The 16,841-nt window shown below is 58.8% G+C and overlaps 2 protein-coding genes across 2 annotated transcripts; one reads left to right on the forward strand and one right to left on the reverse strand.

Annotated features, from left to right (window-relative positions):
* Positions 1-180: 180 nt before the first annotated feature.
* VOLCADRAFT_90019 (uncharacterized protein) lies at positions 181-4,960 on the forward strand (the record flags this gene model as incomplete). The annotated part of the gene is made up of 8 exons (XM_002949564.1): positions 181-223; positions 1,088-1,291; positions 1,511-2,294; positions 2,912-3,065; positions 3,661-3,777; positions 4,045-4,155; positions 4,272-4,362; positions 4,656-4,960. The coding sequence occupies 8 exons, from the start codon at positions 181-183 to the stop codon at positions 4,958-4,960; spliced, it is 1,809 nt and encodes a 602-aa protein (XP_002949610.1).
* Positions 4,961-6,243: 1,283 nt separating this feature from the next.
* VOLCADRAFT_90020 (uncharacterized protein) lies at positions 6,244-16,601 on the reverse strand (the record flags this gene model as incomplete). Its single annotated transcript, XM_002949673.1, has 21 exons — positions 6,244-6,337; positions 6,602-6,813; positions 7,167-7,244; positions 7,571-7,692; positions 8,097-8,476; positions 8,807-8,913; positions 9,089-9,151; positions 9,224-9,229; positions 9,330-9,554; positions 10,005-10,097; positions 10,730-10,888; positions 10,963-10,977; positions 11,327-11,475; positions 12,367-12,607; positions 12,959-13,126; positions 13,386-13,586; positions 13,927-14,020; positions 14,552-14,679; positions 15,091-15,228; positions 15,894-15,971; positions 16,416-16,601. 21 exons carry the CDS (start codon positions 16,599-16,601, stop codon positions 6,244-6,246), a joined length of 2,937 nt encoding a protein of 978 aa, XP_002949719.1.
* Between the last annotated feature and the right edge of the window lie 240 nt (positions 16,602-16,841).

Here is a 16,841-nt window from a genome sequence, read left to right on the forward strand (position 1 = left end):
TAATGGGCCATTCTCCGCACTCTGGGAAATAGAGCTAGAGCTTACACCATCCCTGCGAAAGGTGAGATGTTAATGGCATTTAAGGAGCTGCGTGATGGACAAGGAGTGTCACTTATGTTTCTCTGACCTTGCAGCTTTTCCTGAGTTCAGCAAGGTGTCTGAAGTGACGAGGTTTTTTCTATGTGTCACAGACGTTTGTGGTATGATGCCAAGCAGCTGCAACGTGAGCCCGGCAAAGGCAAGGCACAGCGCTGCAGTTAAGGCGACAAAAAAAAACATTGTTAACAGCACATTTCGATTCAAGTATTGGCGATGTCATATAACCTTCTCCTTATGGAACCCAATGGTTTCGGATCCTCGACAAGGACCCTTACGTCAATTCGCTAGATTTGGAAACACACGGAGGACCCATACCAATAGCCGATTTCAGTTATGCCGATCTTTCTAAGCAAGGCTCAAACGCTCTGCAAAGCCATCTAGGACGGGAATTAGGGTTAATTCCGTCATGTCAAGTGTGAGCATCACATATGAAGGGCCACCTGGTACGCTGCTAGCTTAAGAGGCCGCTGGGATGAATCATTTTATGCAGTCTTTGTGGTGGAACGAAAACGGCGGGTTTTGAAACTCTTCTTGCGCCGGATCTAATTCATGCTGATAGGAAAAAGGCCGTTGGGGAGAGCCGTGGCGTGGCTCTTATCGAGCAACCGAAATTATGGTTCCTTTATGGATCCAGGCGCACTCTGCTGTCCTTTCCCACGTCAACTGCCAATTTCCGACACATGCTTCACCATTGCCCATGAGCACCACTGGAAGGACAAACGACGAGTCCAGCTGCCAATCCCAGTCACGACATGGCCAGTCCCATCTGCTGGAGCTGCCTCCAAATTTCACCTTCATCTCCCCAAATTTCACAAGCACTTGTTTCACCTTTTGTCCAAACCCTCTTGCTCCGTTGGCCCCCTGACCCCACAAACCCACACCCAACCGCACCCAACCACACTGACATGACAACCAAAATAAACCAAGCGCTCGTTCTCCATCCTCCCCCAACCCAATTTTCCCCTCCCTTCTTTCCCCTCACCTGCAGTCCAACGCCACGTGGTCAAGGCCACCGCCATGGCCCCTCTCTCCTCATTGCTGGCAGAGGCCTGCGCGAAAATGAAGCCCCCCTTGGACCACTCTCGTGCTACCCTTCTATTCAACAAAAAGCCATTGACCGACCTGTCATGCCCATTCCGACTCGCCAACATTCCCAATGGCAGCAACCTCATGCTGCTGTACGATAAGCCAGGTATGAGGATGACCACCCGTGCTCCGTAGGTCTGTGATCTGGAGCTTCTACCCTTACATCTAAACCGCCAGGACCTGCCAGGATGTGCTGTCGACCCCAGAATGCGCCCCTGACCTGCGGCAAACGCACGCCAACGGTTCCCCACCCAAAGAAATGAGCAGGCCCCTTGCATCTCTCATCACACGCTTCTTGTTCCGTGCGTTGGCGTTGGCGTTGCAGCGCCTGCCGGTCCCAGCAGCGTGGCAGCCACAGCTGCCGCAGCTGCTCCGGTCAGTGCCGTCACACCGCCGCAGCCATCGCCGTCGCCATCGCCGTCGCCACAGCTGCCATCCGCATCCGGTGCAGCGGCGGCAGCGCCAAGTACTGTACTAGCCGCCGACACTCAGCTCCCGACATCCGTTCAACCTGCACCCGCCGGCGTGAAAGAACCACCAGCAGCAGCAGCAGCAGCAGGAGCAGGAGCAGGAGCACAATTAGCGCAGCCAGCTCCACCACCGCCCAAAGCGTTACCGCCAGCGCCAGCTGCTGGACCTGCCACTGCGGCTACGGCTGTACCATCGGGAATTGCTCCATTAGCATCAGCAGTAGCTACCAAGGATACTGCCGAGTCTGCTGCGTCACCGCCTCCTCATCCTACCGCGGATGATGTGGACAACATGAGCTCGGCGTCCCCTGCCGCCGCTGCAGCGCGCGGGGCCCCGTCCAGCCAAGGTGCTCCCGGGCTGATATTAGAGCCGACGGCGGCACCGGCAGTAGAGGCGGAGCCCATGGATGAGGATACGAACTCGGGTACGGCGGCGGCTGCAGCGGTAGTACCTCCTGGTTGCAATGGTGCAGGGGGTGACGGCAGCGGCGGGCCTAGCGCTGGTGATCAACATGATGGCACGGGCGACAAGGATGAGGATGAAGATGAGGCCGACCATTTGGGTCTGGGTCGCCCCTCGGCGTTGTTCAGCCGGGAGGCTCTGGAAGCGGCTCTGGAGGAGATGGCGGCGGCAAGCAGGTGCGATTGCGGGATGATGGATGGATGGATGGATGCCAGACCCGCGGGTCGCTTTCGGCGGGTGGTTTATGCGGGGCCTTTTTATGTATGGTAGGACAGCGCTGCTGTGCAAGCGTGTTATGCAAGCGAAAGGGTTGCGCACGAAGCGCGTTGGAAGTGGGAGTGGGAGTGGCAGGGGACTCACGCCGAAGGAGAGGCCAGAGACAGTGTCGGTGTGGGAGTGGGGGGGAGAAGACAAACCACTGGCGAATGCAGCAGATACAAAAGATAGACGGGTAGTCCAGGAGAAGATTAAGGGTGCTAAGGGAAATTTACTGACCAGTGAGTGGTGGTGGGGGGAAAAGGTGTAAGGGGGAGTGTCGTACCGTGATGCAGGGGGCACACACTGCTAAGCCGGGGGGGCTGGAAGCTTGACCCCAGTAAGGAGCCCAGCTAAGCTACCCACGAACCGAAAATCCGCAAAGACTCCGGCTTGATGTTTTAGACAGGACCAAGACCAGAACAGACGGACGCCCGGACAGACGGACAGACCCCCCCCGGAGCTGTTGCTGCTGCTGTTGCTGCTAACGCTCACACGGTCACACACAAACATACACGCGTGGGAGGGCCCATGACAGGTCAGCCGGCGCTTCCAGAGGGGAGGCCTCTAGCGCCAGTGCTGGCGGTGGTGCTGGTGGTGGTGGCGGCGGTGATGAGGGAGATGACTTCTACGAGGTAACCCAGGAGGATCTGGCGGCGATGATGAGGTCGAGCCAAGTCAGGAGGATACAAGTGAGCTGTGTTGCATGAGTGGGGAGCGTTTATGAGATTGGATGCGCTGCGACAGTTGGTAAACAACTACCGACCCGCAAAGCGGGCGGGGAGGGACAGCTGGCGGTCGTTGGAACTTGGCCCGAACGAAGTCGAGGGTCTCTCGCTCCTGTTGCACTCTCTGTAGATCGTGGCCGGGCCGCCAACCCATTTCGGAATCCTCTCACCGCCCGCGGAACTCGTGTACCTGGATGCATCCACACCCGTGCATTCCATTCCGGCACCGGTGAATTATATTCGTACGGACGTGCATGACGTTGGGCAAGCGGCTTCGGATGTCTTTTCTCTTCCTCTCTTTCTTACCGCACCGCATCGACACCCCGCAAGGCCGCCCGAAACCACGCTTTGCCCCATTTGGGGGTTAAGCTTTCGTTTTTCGTGCGGTGAGGTCGAGATGTGTGCCCTTGCCCCGGATATTTCTTCCTGCCGCTAACCCCCTACGCGCGTTGTCGTATCCTTCCTGTTTGGGGGTCTTAGCTAAGGCTTCCGTTGCCGTGTCTGTCGGTTTGTGCTCCCCTGCCTGTCAACCTCCTCCCCGGGGGGAATGTTGGAGCAGGAGGAGGCGGGGGGCTTCCGTACTCGAGCCGCCCGAGACGCGGAAGAGCGGGCCAAGGCGGCGTCGTACAGCCACGTGGCCATTCGGGTGCATCTGCCGGGGGGCCCTATACTGCAGGTACGGCATTATAGGGGCAGTGCCGCTTGTGCCGCTTGTGCGTCGGCAGGCCTGTTAACGTATATGATATGGATGTCCTTCGTCGCCAGTGGTCTCCTGTATTCCTCTTTTCCCCAGTCCTCCCCATTCCCTTTTTCCCCCGTCTGGACCTCGGCACGCGGTGGTTTGCATTTTCGTGCGTAATTCCTGGGATTTATTTAAAGGTTTTCCCTTCGCATTCCCTTCCCTAATGCTGCTGCTTCCGACTCTGCTGCGCTGTTGCCGCAGTTGATCTTCGCCGCGACGGAGACGGTGGGCGCGTTGCGCTCCGCCGTCGTGAGTGCGCTGCAGCCCTCTGCAGCAGCAGCAGCCTACCTCTACACCACCCCGCCGCGCCAGGTGCGTTGCGCAATCATGTATACCTTTCCTCCAGCCCTTACTTGGTAGCTCATTTGGTACATCTGAGGCGGCGGCCGTCATCCTTGCCTTCCTGCGCACCTCCCCGTGTGCCCCAGGTCCTCCGCACCGACCAGGACCAGCACTCGTTGTACCACGTGGGTTTGGTTCCCGCGGCGCACGTGTACGTGGGGCTAGATGAGAAGAAGGGTGAGAGCGGGGTTAGGGCGGGGGCCGCGAGCGAGTGACAGGCTGCGGATTCGGGCTTGGGGATACAAGGAGAGACGGAGATGACGAGTTACTGTCCAGTTCTTTTCGGTTTTGGAGACGCATGACTGCGGGTGCCCTGCTTTAAGCCCCTTTGCAAGTTCCTGCGTTTCTGCAAGTTTTACATCTATCATCTCGTACCGTCCGGACGTGTCCCGTTCTCTGTATCAGTTTCCTCGCGCCCCCTAGTTTACATCATGGATCTCCTTTGCTGTTTTCCCCACTGCCTCTCGTAGCCGCTGCGTCTGGCTATGCGGCGGGGAGCAGTCCGGTGTTACGGCCCGAGGTGGCTGTCAAGATGCGGACACACATAGGGCCCGGGTTGGCGGCGTTCCACGGTAGGAACCGCCCCTTACAGCACCAGTCACAGTCGCAGCAGGGGCAGCAAGGGGGAGAGGGCAAGCGGCAGGGGCTACACAGGGAGGGGCCGGAGACGGCGGCGGCCCGGGCGGGGACCCCTGCCAGCGGCGGCGCAGCGGGTGGTGGCAGCGGCAGCGGCGGTGCGAAGGTACCAAAGTGGCTGAAGCTCGGTGGGAAGTAGGCGGTGTGGGGTTCGGCGGGGACCGTCGGGGATGGGCCGGGTGTCGCGGTGGTAGGTGAGGTGTTTTAGGGGCGGATGGAGGTTAGTATAGGGAAAGGGAAGTTCAGTGCTTCAATTGGTGCGAGTGGCTGTAGGAATACTGCTGCATGGCGCCATGTGTTGCTGCGTGAACGAATTGGGGCTTGGGGTCGGGCCTACCTGTTTGGCTGTGGTTGCCTGGATGGATCATATCCAAACACCCTGGTACACTTTGTGCTCGGACTTTGTGCAAGGGATATAGATTTGGGTTGGCATTGCATGGATATGAACCTGCCCGGCAGGATCCCACCGAACCGTCTACTTCCGCACGAGCTCAGCTATGGGCTTGGTACAATTGACGCCGTTGTTGCTGCTGGCGTTTGACTGTTATGGTGTGTGTACACCTGGCTAACTGCTCTGCTTGGTGCAGTGGTGGTGGTGGTGGTGCATGTCTTAAGCGCAGCGGTGAGCTACCCCACTGCTGTCCTTTGCAAGGTCGGTTCCTTCCCCACGCCGTAGCATGTGAAGATAGTCGCAGGCTGACTGCCATGCCCAGGGCGAAGAGCACGGCCTACCAGAACCAATACTGGAAACGTCGTTATTTTTTTATGCTCGCGTTCGTGTCCGCCTGCCTGCTATCCATGCAAGAATATGGGGTCACCTATCCCCACATCACTGCATAGTGTCCGTGTACCTGACTACGGCAAACACGACTATACTGGAGGTTAAAGGCCGTTAAAGAAACAAGTGAGACTCCCTTGAGACATATGAGGAACTTCTGTCGTGAACCTGGTTCGCATGTTCGCGCACCACCACCACCATTTCATTTGTTTTATCCCGTGTATCCTCCCACACGCATATGCCACCCCACCTATCCGCATACCATAAGTGTTTGCACTCTTTTGCCCCCGTGCATCATGACTACACGGCGGCGTCGTCCGCCGCGATTACCCCGCATCTAGCGCACCCGCCGCGTCATATCTCCTTTGAAAACCTGGGCGCAGGATCGTCATCGCCACTTCCAACGCCTGCGGCAGCAGCTACTACACCTTACACCAGCAAACGCAACACTACAAACATCCCTGCCTGCTAAAGCCTGCCACCGACATGTTGTCACTATGTATAATTCCTCTCTTCCCTATCAGGATCTCTGGCCGCAGGGAGGGCATTGTTATCCCTCAGCCTCCGAGCGCAAGCTCCCACCGCCAGCTGTTCCTGGCAACCGCTGCTGCTATCTCTGCTGTAGCACATGCTAAGCGCAGATGCTACTGCTCAATCCGCCTGAAGAGGTACAGGTAGCCCAGGTCGCGCGGGGGTTTCTCCGAAACCGCGACCTTCTCATCGTTGAAAATGACCCACCTGTGCATTAATGCGGTTGGGCACACTCGTAAGCGCGTCGGTGCGTGGGCAAGGCGGTTTGCGGCACAGGCCAAGTGTTCGCTCCGTATGACTCAAGCAGCTACATGGAAGGCATCCTCGACCCGCTGGTCAACACATTATCTTCCGCTCGTTCTAGGTCCGGATGCGCATCTTCTTGAATTTTTTTATCCTTGGATCCTAAACCTTGCGCCGCACCGAGGCAGGCGTCGCACACACGCACATCACACAAATCACCCCCCCCACCTGCCGTCCTTCTTGATGTGAGCTACGTAGTGACCACACGCCAGGTTGGAGCCCATATGAGAGATGAAGCCCACCAGCTCGTAGCGGCCCGGACCGTCAAGCAGCTGGCCGGCGGGGGAAGAGCCGCCGCTGGGCGCTGCGGCCGCTGTCGCAGTCGGTGGGGCCGCGGTGCCGCCGCCACCGTCGCCGCCGCTGCCGCCAGCGGAAAGCACCTGTGCACGACACGCGTCACAGGGAATCGCTCATACCACCACGTATTGAAAACGCCGCCGGACAGTCAAGTTGGACGACAAAACGGAACTCAATTGTACTCAACACGCCGCAGTCGCACACATTGACCATCACATTAAACACATGCCATCATCGCGCGGACACATGCCAGGACACCACTTCGCAGGGCACGAATATACACATACAGTCAGATGGAGATCAAGAGAACCAAATCCGGGTGCCTCCAGGGATAGACTCCAGGGTGGATCAGTTGCAACCTCAGTGTACTACGACAACAATATTTCAGACATGCAGCGTACCAATGGCCCAGAGACATGGACTGCACATGCTGTACCTTCGCAACTGCTGCATCCAGATCGTCCATGTGGTTGAACAGCCAGTCAGCAGCACGCTCCAGGGAGCCATTGCAGGCCTGCGCCGTACAAAACGTGAATCTGTTCGATCGATAACTGATAGAATCGTGAATAACATTTACACGCGTGTACTCCTGGATGAAATTGACGCTGGATTCCCAGTCCACACTGCGTCTCCTGCCTAGTCATGTGCTCTCGTTGCTCAACGACGACGACGAGGAGCCGCCCCACTACATGTATTTCCTTCCTAGTCCGCGTCACCCTCCACACGATCACATGCGATGCTCTCCATTTTTTAAGGTGCAGATACACCTCCGCAAGCACAACAAACACCGACAACAAGCATTTCATCTCCCCCCACAACCCCCCAACGGGTTGCACACACCTGCAGCGCCGCCGCAGCGTGTGTTTCTGAGAAGCCCATCGCCGTCAGCTGCGAAGTCTTCTCCGGGTCCGCGGGGGCCGCTGCCGGGGCACCGCCACCAGCGCCACCAGCTTGCGTCGGCTCTACGGGTAGCAGTCGGAAACAGCTCTTACATCTTACATCTATACAGCAAGCAGCTTTCTGCGTGAAAAGGGCTCCCTCTAGGAACTTAGGGGAATGGGAGGGAGTCGGATGCCGCATTTCCCTCCCTTTCTCCCCCCGCAACGAATCACGTCGGGGGTCATTTTCACTCCACTGCGACCCCCTATCTCCCGGTTTGCCCTGTCCTGCCTCTTTCGGTCACTCACCCCACGGGGCCCCCTGGCCCGTCAATCGCAAGTTCTTATCGCACCTCTCACATCCACCTCCAGTCCAGTCCAGTTAATGCCAATCCCACAAAGACCCCCAAGCCTACCCCCCTACCCACCAGCCCCCGCCCCACTGGTAGAAGCACCACCCAAATTCCCCAAACCCGCTCGCCCCTCACCCGGCAGCGGGTCGTTGATATCGGGGTCGTCCAAGTGGATCAGGAGCCACTCCATGGCCGCCTCCGCGCCGCTGTTGGAAACAGCCACAGCCGCGCGCCGGCAGGCGTTGGCTTCGAAACCCATGTCCACCAGCGCCGAAACCAGCGCCTCGTCCGGCTGCGGCTGCGGCTGCTGCGCCGCGGCCCCACCGCCGCCTTGATTCACGGCGACGGCGACGTGCTGTTGTTGCTGCTGTTGTTGCTGTTCTTCCGGCTCCGCAGGCTGCATGCGCTCTCCGGGATGGGGCCCAGTGGCCCGCAGAGGCTCCAGGTCCAGGTGGTCGGGCACGTCCACCAGCACCTCCATCTTCTTTAGCGTCCAATCCGTATCCTGAAAGTATCTGCAGGCCACGGGAATAGGGATAGTGGTGATGGTGGTGATGGTGGTGGTGGAGGTGGCGACATTGCCGTCCAACGCACCAACTGATACCGGTTAAGCTCCCATACCAGGAGCTGGGCTGTCGACTGTGAGTAAAAGCGCAGCCCCCAGCCGTGGCATTCCAACTTCCCAAGCTCCCCTCCCTTCCCTCCCCCGTCACCCCACACATAGCACGTGTATACGTGTGCGGCGGCATACACCCCGCAGCTGTGTGGCTTGAACGTTAGAGGGGAGGCGGGCACTGCCTGCACTGCCTGCTCCCCCCGCGCCGGCCCCACCAGGACGCGCGCACCTGTTGATCTGCACCAGCAGGTACGGCGGGAAGCTGGCGAACCGGGTGCGCTTGGTGGCGGTGGTGCGCTTGCCTCCCAGCGCGGCGCTACGGTAGTCGTCCACCAACTGCCGAGGTGCATGCGGCGGGTGCGCGTGATGGGGGAGAGAACCGGGGGTGTTCAGCACTTGAGGTGGCGGCCACAAAGACAGAGAGTTGAACGGATCATCACGGGACGCAGGCAGGGACACAGACTACACCGAAGGATCCAAGAGCCCTGACACCTGGAGTGGGTAAGAGCACCTTACGGAGGTAAGACGGGTAACCACTGGGCCACAACTTCGGGGGGATTGTTGGACGGGGGAGCTGTGGGCATGTGGGGGACATACGGACGACACAGAATGGAACCAGTCGAGGTGCTACTGTCGATACACGCACCTTCGCCTGTCCCGGCAGGCAGTATACACACACACACATTCGCACACATTCGCACACTTCACACGCACGTCAGCACGCAGCCTCATGCTCATGTGGTCACACGTACCTCCGTGCCGCTGAAGCGCTGCAGGCAGGCATCGAAGGGCACCCGGGGCAGCACCGCCTCCTCCGCCGCATCCGCAACCACCACCAGACCGCCGCTGCCGGGACCCGACACCTGGGGCGCGCCGGCCTTGCCGACGGCAGCATCACCGCCGGCGGTGGCGACGGCACCGCCGCTGCCATCGGCTGCTGCCGCCTCGCCGCCCTCGGGCGCAGCACCAATGTACGCCTGGTAAAGCAGGGCGGGTTTGGCCACCGGGGGGGGGGGGAATAACGACAACATAGAGACAATCGTGACGATGACAAGAGTGCAGCAGCAGTAGCAGCAGCAGTAGCAGCGGCGGTAGCAGCGGCAGTAGCAGCGGCAGCAGCAGCGGCAGCAGCAAGGCATGGCGGTGAGGATTGCAAGCGTTCCTCGCAAGCCGCCAGTAAGGATATTCGTATCATTGACCTGGATGAAACTCGGCCCGCCCGAACAAGTGGATAATAAAGCCACTGAAGAGATGGAGTGAAGCAAGGGGATACTCCTGAATGGAGCATCGACGGGACCTAGCTTCCTTCCTCTCCGAACGCCCAAATACTCTCCCACAAGCAGAAGGCCACCATACCTACCCTACCCTACGTTAACCTTCCCTATCGCCCATCTACTCTAAACCCTACCTACCCTACCCTACCCTACCTGCGCCTGCTGCTCCTTCAGTCTCTGCCGCTTGGCCTGTCGGTCACGGTATTCCGCCACCGCCTCAGAGTTCACAGCCGCTTCCAGGGGCACCTGCGCGCACATACATACACACAACACGCACATTGAGGTCACAGCGAGGGACAAGACCGCCAACGAGAAGATGAGACACCGCCCCGCCAGCCCCGACCTCAGCCGCCAGCCCAACAGCCCCTCCCTCCACCAACGCTGCATTACCGCTTTGAGCTCCTGCCTACGGCAGCAGTTGTTCGTCCTGAAAACCATCTTGGTATAGATATGAGTATATATATAAATATAAATAAATATAAATATATATATATATATATATATAAATAGTAATAATAATATATATAATAATATATATAATAATATAATATAATGATATATAATAATATATATATATCAGTTTGTAGATGTATCTGGTATTTCAATTGGAAAAGGTAAGTATTCTCAGGGAGCACCAAAAGTAATAAAGCTAGGTGCTTTGGACGTGTCTGTCGGCAGTTCACCCCAAGTGAGCGTGCTTCTTCCATCACATAACATATCATCCACCCGCAAGCGCCCGCTACGCTAAGCCGCTGACTCTTTCACATTTCCGTCGCCTCCACCCGCCCACCCAAACCATCCACCGGCCCCCCTATCCGCCGCCGTCTTCTTTCCACCTGCAACATGACCAGGGAGGTGGGTGTGCTGCGGTAGCTCACTGCGCCGCTCTCACTGCACTGGAGCCGGTCCTCCAAGCCCAGGCGGAAGCAGGCGGGAAGAGGAAGCGCGCCGGAGCCCGCAGCGGCGCCGCCACTGCCGGCCGCTGCAACCGAGGTGACGCCCAGTCGCTCCCCCTGGGCGTGCTCCGCTCGGGATACCTAAGACGATAAAGGCGATAAAGGCGATGAAGGCGATGATGGTGGGTTAGCGGAAAGGGAGAAGGGAAGCTAACCAGCGGCTCATGAGGCTGGGGCAGAGAACGGAGGAAAGAGAGAGGAGCGGCGGCCAAAACGCATGTGGCCTCCGCTCCTTCTTCTACATTCACGTCGGGGCCTCCATCTCTCTCTCCGGAGTCCTGCGGAGGCGGACTCCCTCCTTTCCATACAGGCCACAACAAACAACCAAACTTAAGATTTCTCTGCTCAAGCTACAACCGCAAGCGGTAGCACGTGACCAGTAACTCCCCAGTTGCCGGATCCCCAACCCGGGGTTGGCGTGCAGGACTGGGCTTCAGGACTTTTGGTTCTCTCTCTACTAGTATTCCCGGCCTTTCAGCCTCCCCTAGGCGGCGGGGCGGAGGTAGGTCTCCCACCTACCAGTTCCATGAGGTGTGTGAAGTACTCGGCCGCATCCTGCTGTCGGCCTGTAGAAAATTCCGGATGACCCCGACCCACCACCGACTTGAAGGCCAGCGGGCGCACCGCATGACACCGCTCGTCGTCGGGCAGTGGCACCAGCTCGGACTCTTTTACGGGAGCGGCGGCGACAGGCAGCACAGCGACAGCGGGCCGCGACAGGCGGCAGCGGCGGCAGATGAGAAGGAAGAGCGCAGATGGAGGAGGCCATGGATGGTGGTCACGGAAAAGCTGGAAGGGGATATGAGTGACGTGTGGTGGTATGAAGGTAGAGGTAGCGGTAGAGGTAGAGAAAGGAAAAGACGGAGCAACAAGTAGGTGTAGATGCGATTGAGCGAGTGCTAGGGAAGCGCGTGTGCGAGTCGGGTCAGGGTCAGGGTCAGGGTCAGGGTCGGGGTCGGGGTCGGGGTCGGGGTCAGGGTCAGGGTCAGGGTCGGGGTCGGGGTCGGGGTCGGGGTCGGGGTCAGGGTCGGGGTCGGGGTCGGGGTCAGGGTCGGGGTCAGGGTCAGGGTCAGGGTCAGGGTCAGGGTCAGGGTCAGGGTCAGGGTCAGGGTCAGGGTCAGGGTCAGGGTCAGGGTCAGGGTCAGGGTCAGGGTCAGGGTCAGGGTCAGGGTCAGGGTCAGGGTCAGGGTCAGGGTCAGGGTCAGGGTCAGGGTCAGGGTCAGGGTCAGGGTCAGGGTCAGGGTCAGGGTCAGGGTCAGGGTCAGGGTCAGGGTCAGGGTCAGGGTCAGGGTCAGGGTCAGGTCAGGGTCAGGGTCAGGGTCAGGGTCAGGGGGAGAAGAGTGATGAGGTCCAGACACTTGCTGTCATAGCCGGTAGTGCACCAGTCAGGTCGGAAGTCCAAGTCCCGGCCTAAGAAGCTCATCGCTACGCACAACCTGTCCGCGACCGAACACACTCGCGCGTTATCGCTCAGCACTTTTCGGTCATCCACCACCACAATGCACCAGGCTTTCCTGCAGCCGCTCCCGCCGGGCACACAATTCGCGCCATAAACCTACCGCTATCCACCTCCATAGCTGCCTCTCCATCGCCGGCCGCTGCGGCCACCTCCGGGTGCTGCGTCGTCGTCGCTTGCGGCTGCGGATCCATGCAGTGCCCGGTGCGGCCCTGCACCAGCGCCACTCCCAACTTCGCCAGCTGGGTGGGCAAGTCAGAGGCGGGGTCGGAGGGTGCGGAGGAAAGGATCCTCTGGGCGGCCCCCGCGTACCGAGCCGCCACCTCCGGCAGCGTGAACAGCAACTGGCCGTGGCGGGGACGCGTACGGATGAGAACAACAGGCGGGCGAAACACGGTTGGAAGACAAAGCGCATGATTTTCGTGTGGAAATCCGCATTGGCGCGAGAAATGCAAGATAAGCGAAGAAGAGGCTAAAAATATTTGGAGACATAACACATAACAACGAAATATGTAGCAATCGCCTTTTCCTCAACTACATACTAATCGTCCAAAATCCAAAAGTTCGAAGGTCTCCTTGTCTGTGCGATGGACGCCAAAAAAGACAAAACATTACACGGAGGCGACAAACCCGGGGAAACGGGCACCCCATCACCCCACGACCGCTTTACATCCCTTTCCCCCCCTTATGCACACCTGCAGCACGCTGTTCATGTAGCACGAATTACCCAAGTTGATAAGGCCTGTCAGTCGCGGTCCCGACAGCGGCTGCAGCTCCGCGCCCGCCTCTGTGATGCGGCTGAACTCGTAGTTGGTGTTCAGGTCAGCTTGCAGCTCCGACATTGTCTTCTCGGTCTTCTCCATCTGAGGCAAGACAGGCATGAGATGATGGCAATAACAACAACAACATCAGCAGCAGCAACAACAACAGTAGCAGCAGCGGGATCGTAAGCAGCTCCGAAGGCAAGGACATAACCTGACAGCAGTGCCATCAGTGCCAGCAAACTGACAGCAACAGCAAAGAACAACACAATATTGGTTCATATTCTCTACCACCAAGTCCTCCCACGTCCTCCATCCTGCCCATCTTCACACCAAAAAAGTCAAACCGCATCCACCTCACCTGCATGATATCAATGCCCCAGTACGCCAGGTGTTGCGCCAGGTGCGGGTCGGTGACCATGTCATCCTCGTCGGGTGCGTAGCTGTACACGTCAGCCGAGTGAGGCGTGATGGTGCCCAACTTGACCACCAGGGGGTACCGGCGACCGGTGGCCTCGAAATGGCGCAACGCAGCGCCGTTGCCGCCACTGCCGTCCCAGTTCTGAAGTGGAGTGGAGTGCGACGAGCGAGGTGGGGGCGCAGGGCCAGGGAGAGATCAGGCCAGATGCAAAATACACGAGTGTCAACAACTGCCGCAGTGCGCGGGGGGTGTGATTATACGCAAGAAGCAACACGGGCCAATTGACGGGCAACTAACGTCCCAAAAAGCATCCGCGCAAGGGCCGGGGTAGGTGAGGCGCAACGGCGAAGTGTCAAGTGAATTGGGTTGTTGAGTAAGCAAGTGAGCAGGCCCACCGCACAGCTGATTGGCTTAATCGCACACGTTAATATTTTAAAGACAGACAACCCATCCGCCCAAGCCCATTCCGCCCAACTCATACCTTCCGTCCGGAGCCGATGAAGCCAGTGGACAGGTTGAGCCAGAGATTCTCTTTGGCGCCCGTCTCGTCGCAGCGCCAGTCGGCGGGGTTGGGGCTGCAAGGCGGGGGCGATCGATCGGGGATGTGGATGGCCGAAGAGAGTGGCACACAAGAGGTCACGGACGCAGCGGGCGCCCCGAGGATGGGCTTGAGAAAAAGAGTAGCAAGGATAAATGGGCATCACCAGATGAGGACATAGAAAATGCCGACAAGTGCCATAACAGACACGGTGGGAGGATGAGGACTCGGGATCCCGTAGTACGGTATCAGAAAGAACCCGAAAAAGTGAGAACTGGGCTTCGGCCGGCCATTAACTAACCGGGCATGCAGCTATGAGGCCGATCATCGGGGGGGGGGGGGAGAATAAGACTCCTCAGATAATCCTTCAAGCCGCGATGCAAATCACACGAATTACGACCAAGCAGCACAATAACGGCCCAAACCCGCCGCCATGCTCCCGCCATGTCGCTACCGTTCCCGCCTCACACTCCATGAGACCTGACCTATCTTACCAAGCAGGCGCCCCCGCCTTACCGCCAATTGATGTTGACTTGCCTTTCCTACCCTAACGCACAGACCGGCGCACCTGATCTTCCTGCCGGTGTTGAGCTGCTCCAAACCCGCTGCGTACTTGCTAACCCGGCGGGGTTCCTCAAACACCGCCACCGCATCCGCAGCGGTCACACTCTCGTGGCGCTGCACGCCGTCAATGGACTGGCACGGGTGTGGGAGGGAGGGAGGGTAAAGCGAATGAGTTTTTCAATACTTGGGCAAGACAGCTAGGTGGGACGCAGGCAGGCAGGTCGGTAGGAAGGTCGGGACGTAGGCAGGCAGGTAGGCAGAGCCAGGTCTAATAGGAAAATACGCGTTGCATGGCACAGAGGATGCAGAGTGCGAGGGGCCGCGGCAGGGCACCTGCCTGTGCTCTCAGCTGCCTCGCCCGCCGGTCATATCACCCCGTGGTAGCGCACCTCGAAATCCAGCATCACCAGCCTTCAGCCCAACAGCCCCCGGGTACTGAACCCCATCTCTTCCTACCAACCCCAACATTCCCGAAACTCCACCCGCCTGCTATACTTTCACCTTCTCCCCCAACCCCTCCCCCCTCGCGCCTCTCCTCCCCACCTGCAGCACCCGCTCGGGGAGGTCGGGGCAGGGCAACGGCACCTCCAGCCGCTCTTTCCCGCCCTGTGCCATCACCACCAGCGACTGCCGCTTGTCCAGTCGGAAAGTAGGCGCATTGAGCAGCAGCTGACCAGCGGCCTGAGCGGCAGCACGGGCGGCCTCCACCTCCGCCTTGGGCAACGGAACCTGGCAGCAGCAGCAGCAGCAGCAGCGGTGGCAGCAGTAGCAACACGGGGAATAGGAAGGGACGGAGGGAGAGAACATGATACTCCGTTTCATGAATGGATGTGGTGAGGAGCGGGGAGACCATGCCCCTGGAAACCAACCATGTAACGCGAACATGAAACGGCGAATGTAAACTCAGCCAACTTCACACGGGCCCAGGTTTACCTGGCCCAAGCGAACAGGGGTTCCAGGGCTACAGCCAAGGGGGGTTTGGTAGCTGCACAAGCCAACGGGCTGCGTTGTGCGGGGGGCGTGCTTGGCCGCGCAGTGCAACCTTATGCTCCACCAGAACCGAGCCAGGAGCGTATGCCAGGCAGACAGGACAGGACGGGGCTTCTTCCTTACCTCCGGGGCTTCTCCTTCCCCTCAATAGGCCGTTCCTCCGTGGGCCTTATCCGGGTTCGGTGTTTTCTCCTTTCACTTTTTTTCAGCCTCAACCGCTTTTACGAGGTGTCCAAACTGGATGAGTTCCGTCCGCGGGAGCTGAGCTGAGCTGGGCCCTGACTTGTGTTTGCTATCCCCGGCACCCGAGTACGCACCCCGAGTCCCCGTCCCGCCCCCGACCAGCCCCTTCGCACCCTTTTGTAGCGCAGGTGCAGATAGAGTCCGGCCCCGGTGCGCTGCTGATCTAGGGCCACCATCTCCTCACCAAAGCCCTGCATCGCAAAATTTCATACGCACGAGCACCAGCAGCACCAGCACCAGGGATTTACACGATCAGCAAACTGCGTTTAGTCGATGGAAGAAATACTCCTTATCGTGTAAGACTCTTTTCACGATGCCCCGTTGGCTGTAGTAAGACCCAGCAGCCCTGTCTACGTGAAAACTACTATAGGATTGAAGAGTCGGCGGAGTTCCAAGAGAGAGCCAGCAGAAATCATACATGTGCATAAGCCAGGGGATGGGGAAAACAGGGCAGGCAAGCAGGACGCCAAGCGGGAGGCGTGAAACACGGGGAACGACGGACAGGTCTGCACAACTTCGGGGAGGTATTGCTAGAGCAATATCGACCCAGTTCGCCTGATGGATTGGACAGTGTAGGTTTGGGTGTTACTGGCTACGTGACTTGGGTGTCGGGTGGGGTTGATGTTCGCCTGTACCTGAAATGTGCTGAGGTTGACGTACAGTCCGCCAGGGGACTCGGGAGAGTCGTACGTGAACATACACTCGTCCTTGTACACCTTGTCACTGTACGACGGTACCCGTACGGCGTGCATGAGTTGACGCACGCGCACCAGGGTTGCTTCATCGACTCGAGCCAGCTGGGCTTCGGCTGCGGAGGCCATGTCGCCTGCGGCGCGTCCACGGGGTTGCGGACACAAACAGTAAGGGGTGCGACTGGGTGGTTAGAGAATGCAGGGGGTGCTAATGAATGCTTGTAGTCCGATGCCGGTAGTTTGACTTCCCATCCCTGCGCATGTAAGTCACGGAAGGAGGGAGGCTGCGTGCGGGTTGGTATCAGCTTGCGTTTGCCGAACGGGGTGTCTCAAGCTAACTAGGGCCCCGCAGAAGGCGACCTGGCCTGC

This window comes from Volvox carteri, assembly GCF_000143455.1.
Source record: "Volvox carteri f. nagariensis unplaced genomic scaffold VOLCAscaffold_15, whole genome shotgun sequence".
Classification (NCBI taxonomy): domain Eukaryota; kingdom Viridiplantae; phylum Chlorophyta; class Chlorophyceae; order Chlamydomonadales; family Volvocaceae; genus Volvox; species Volvox carteri.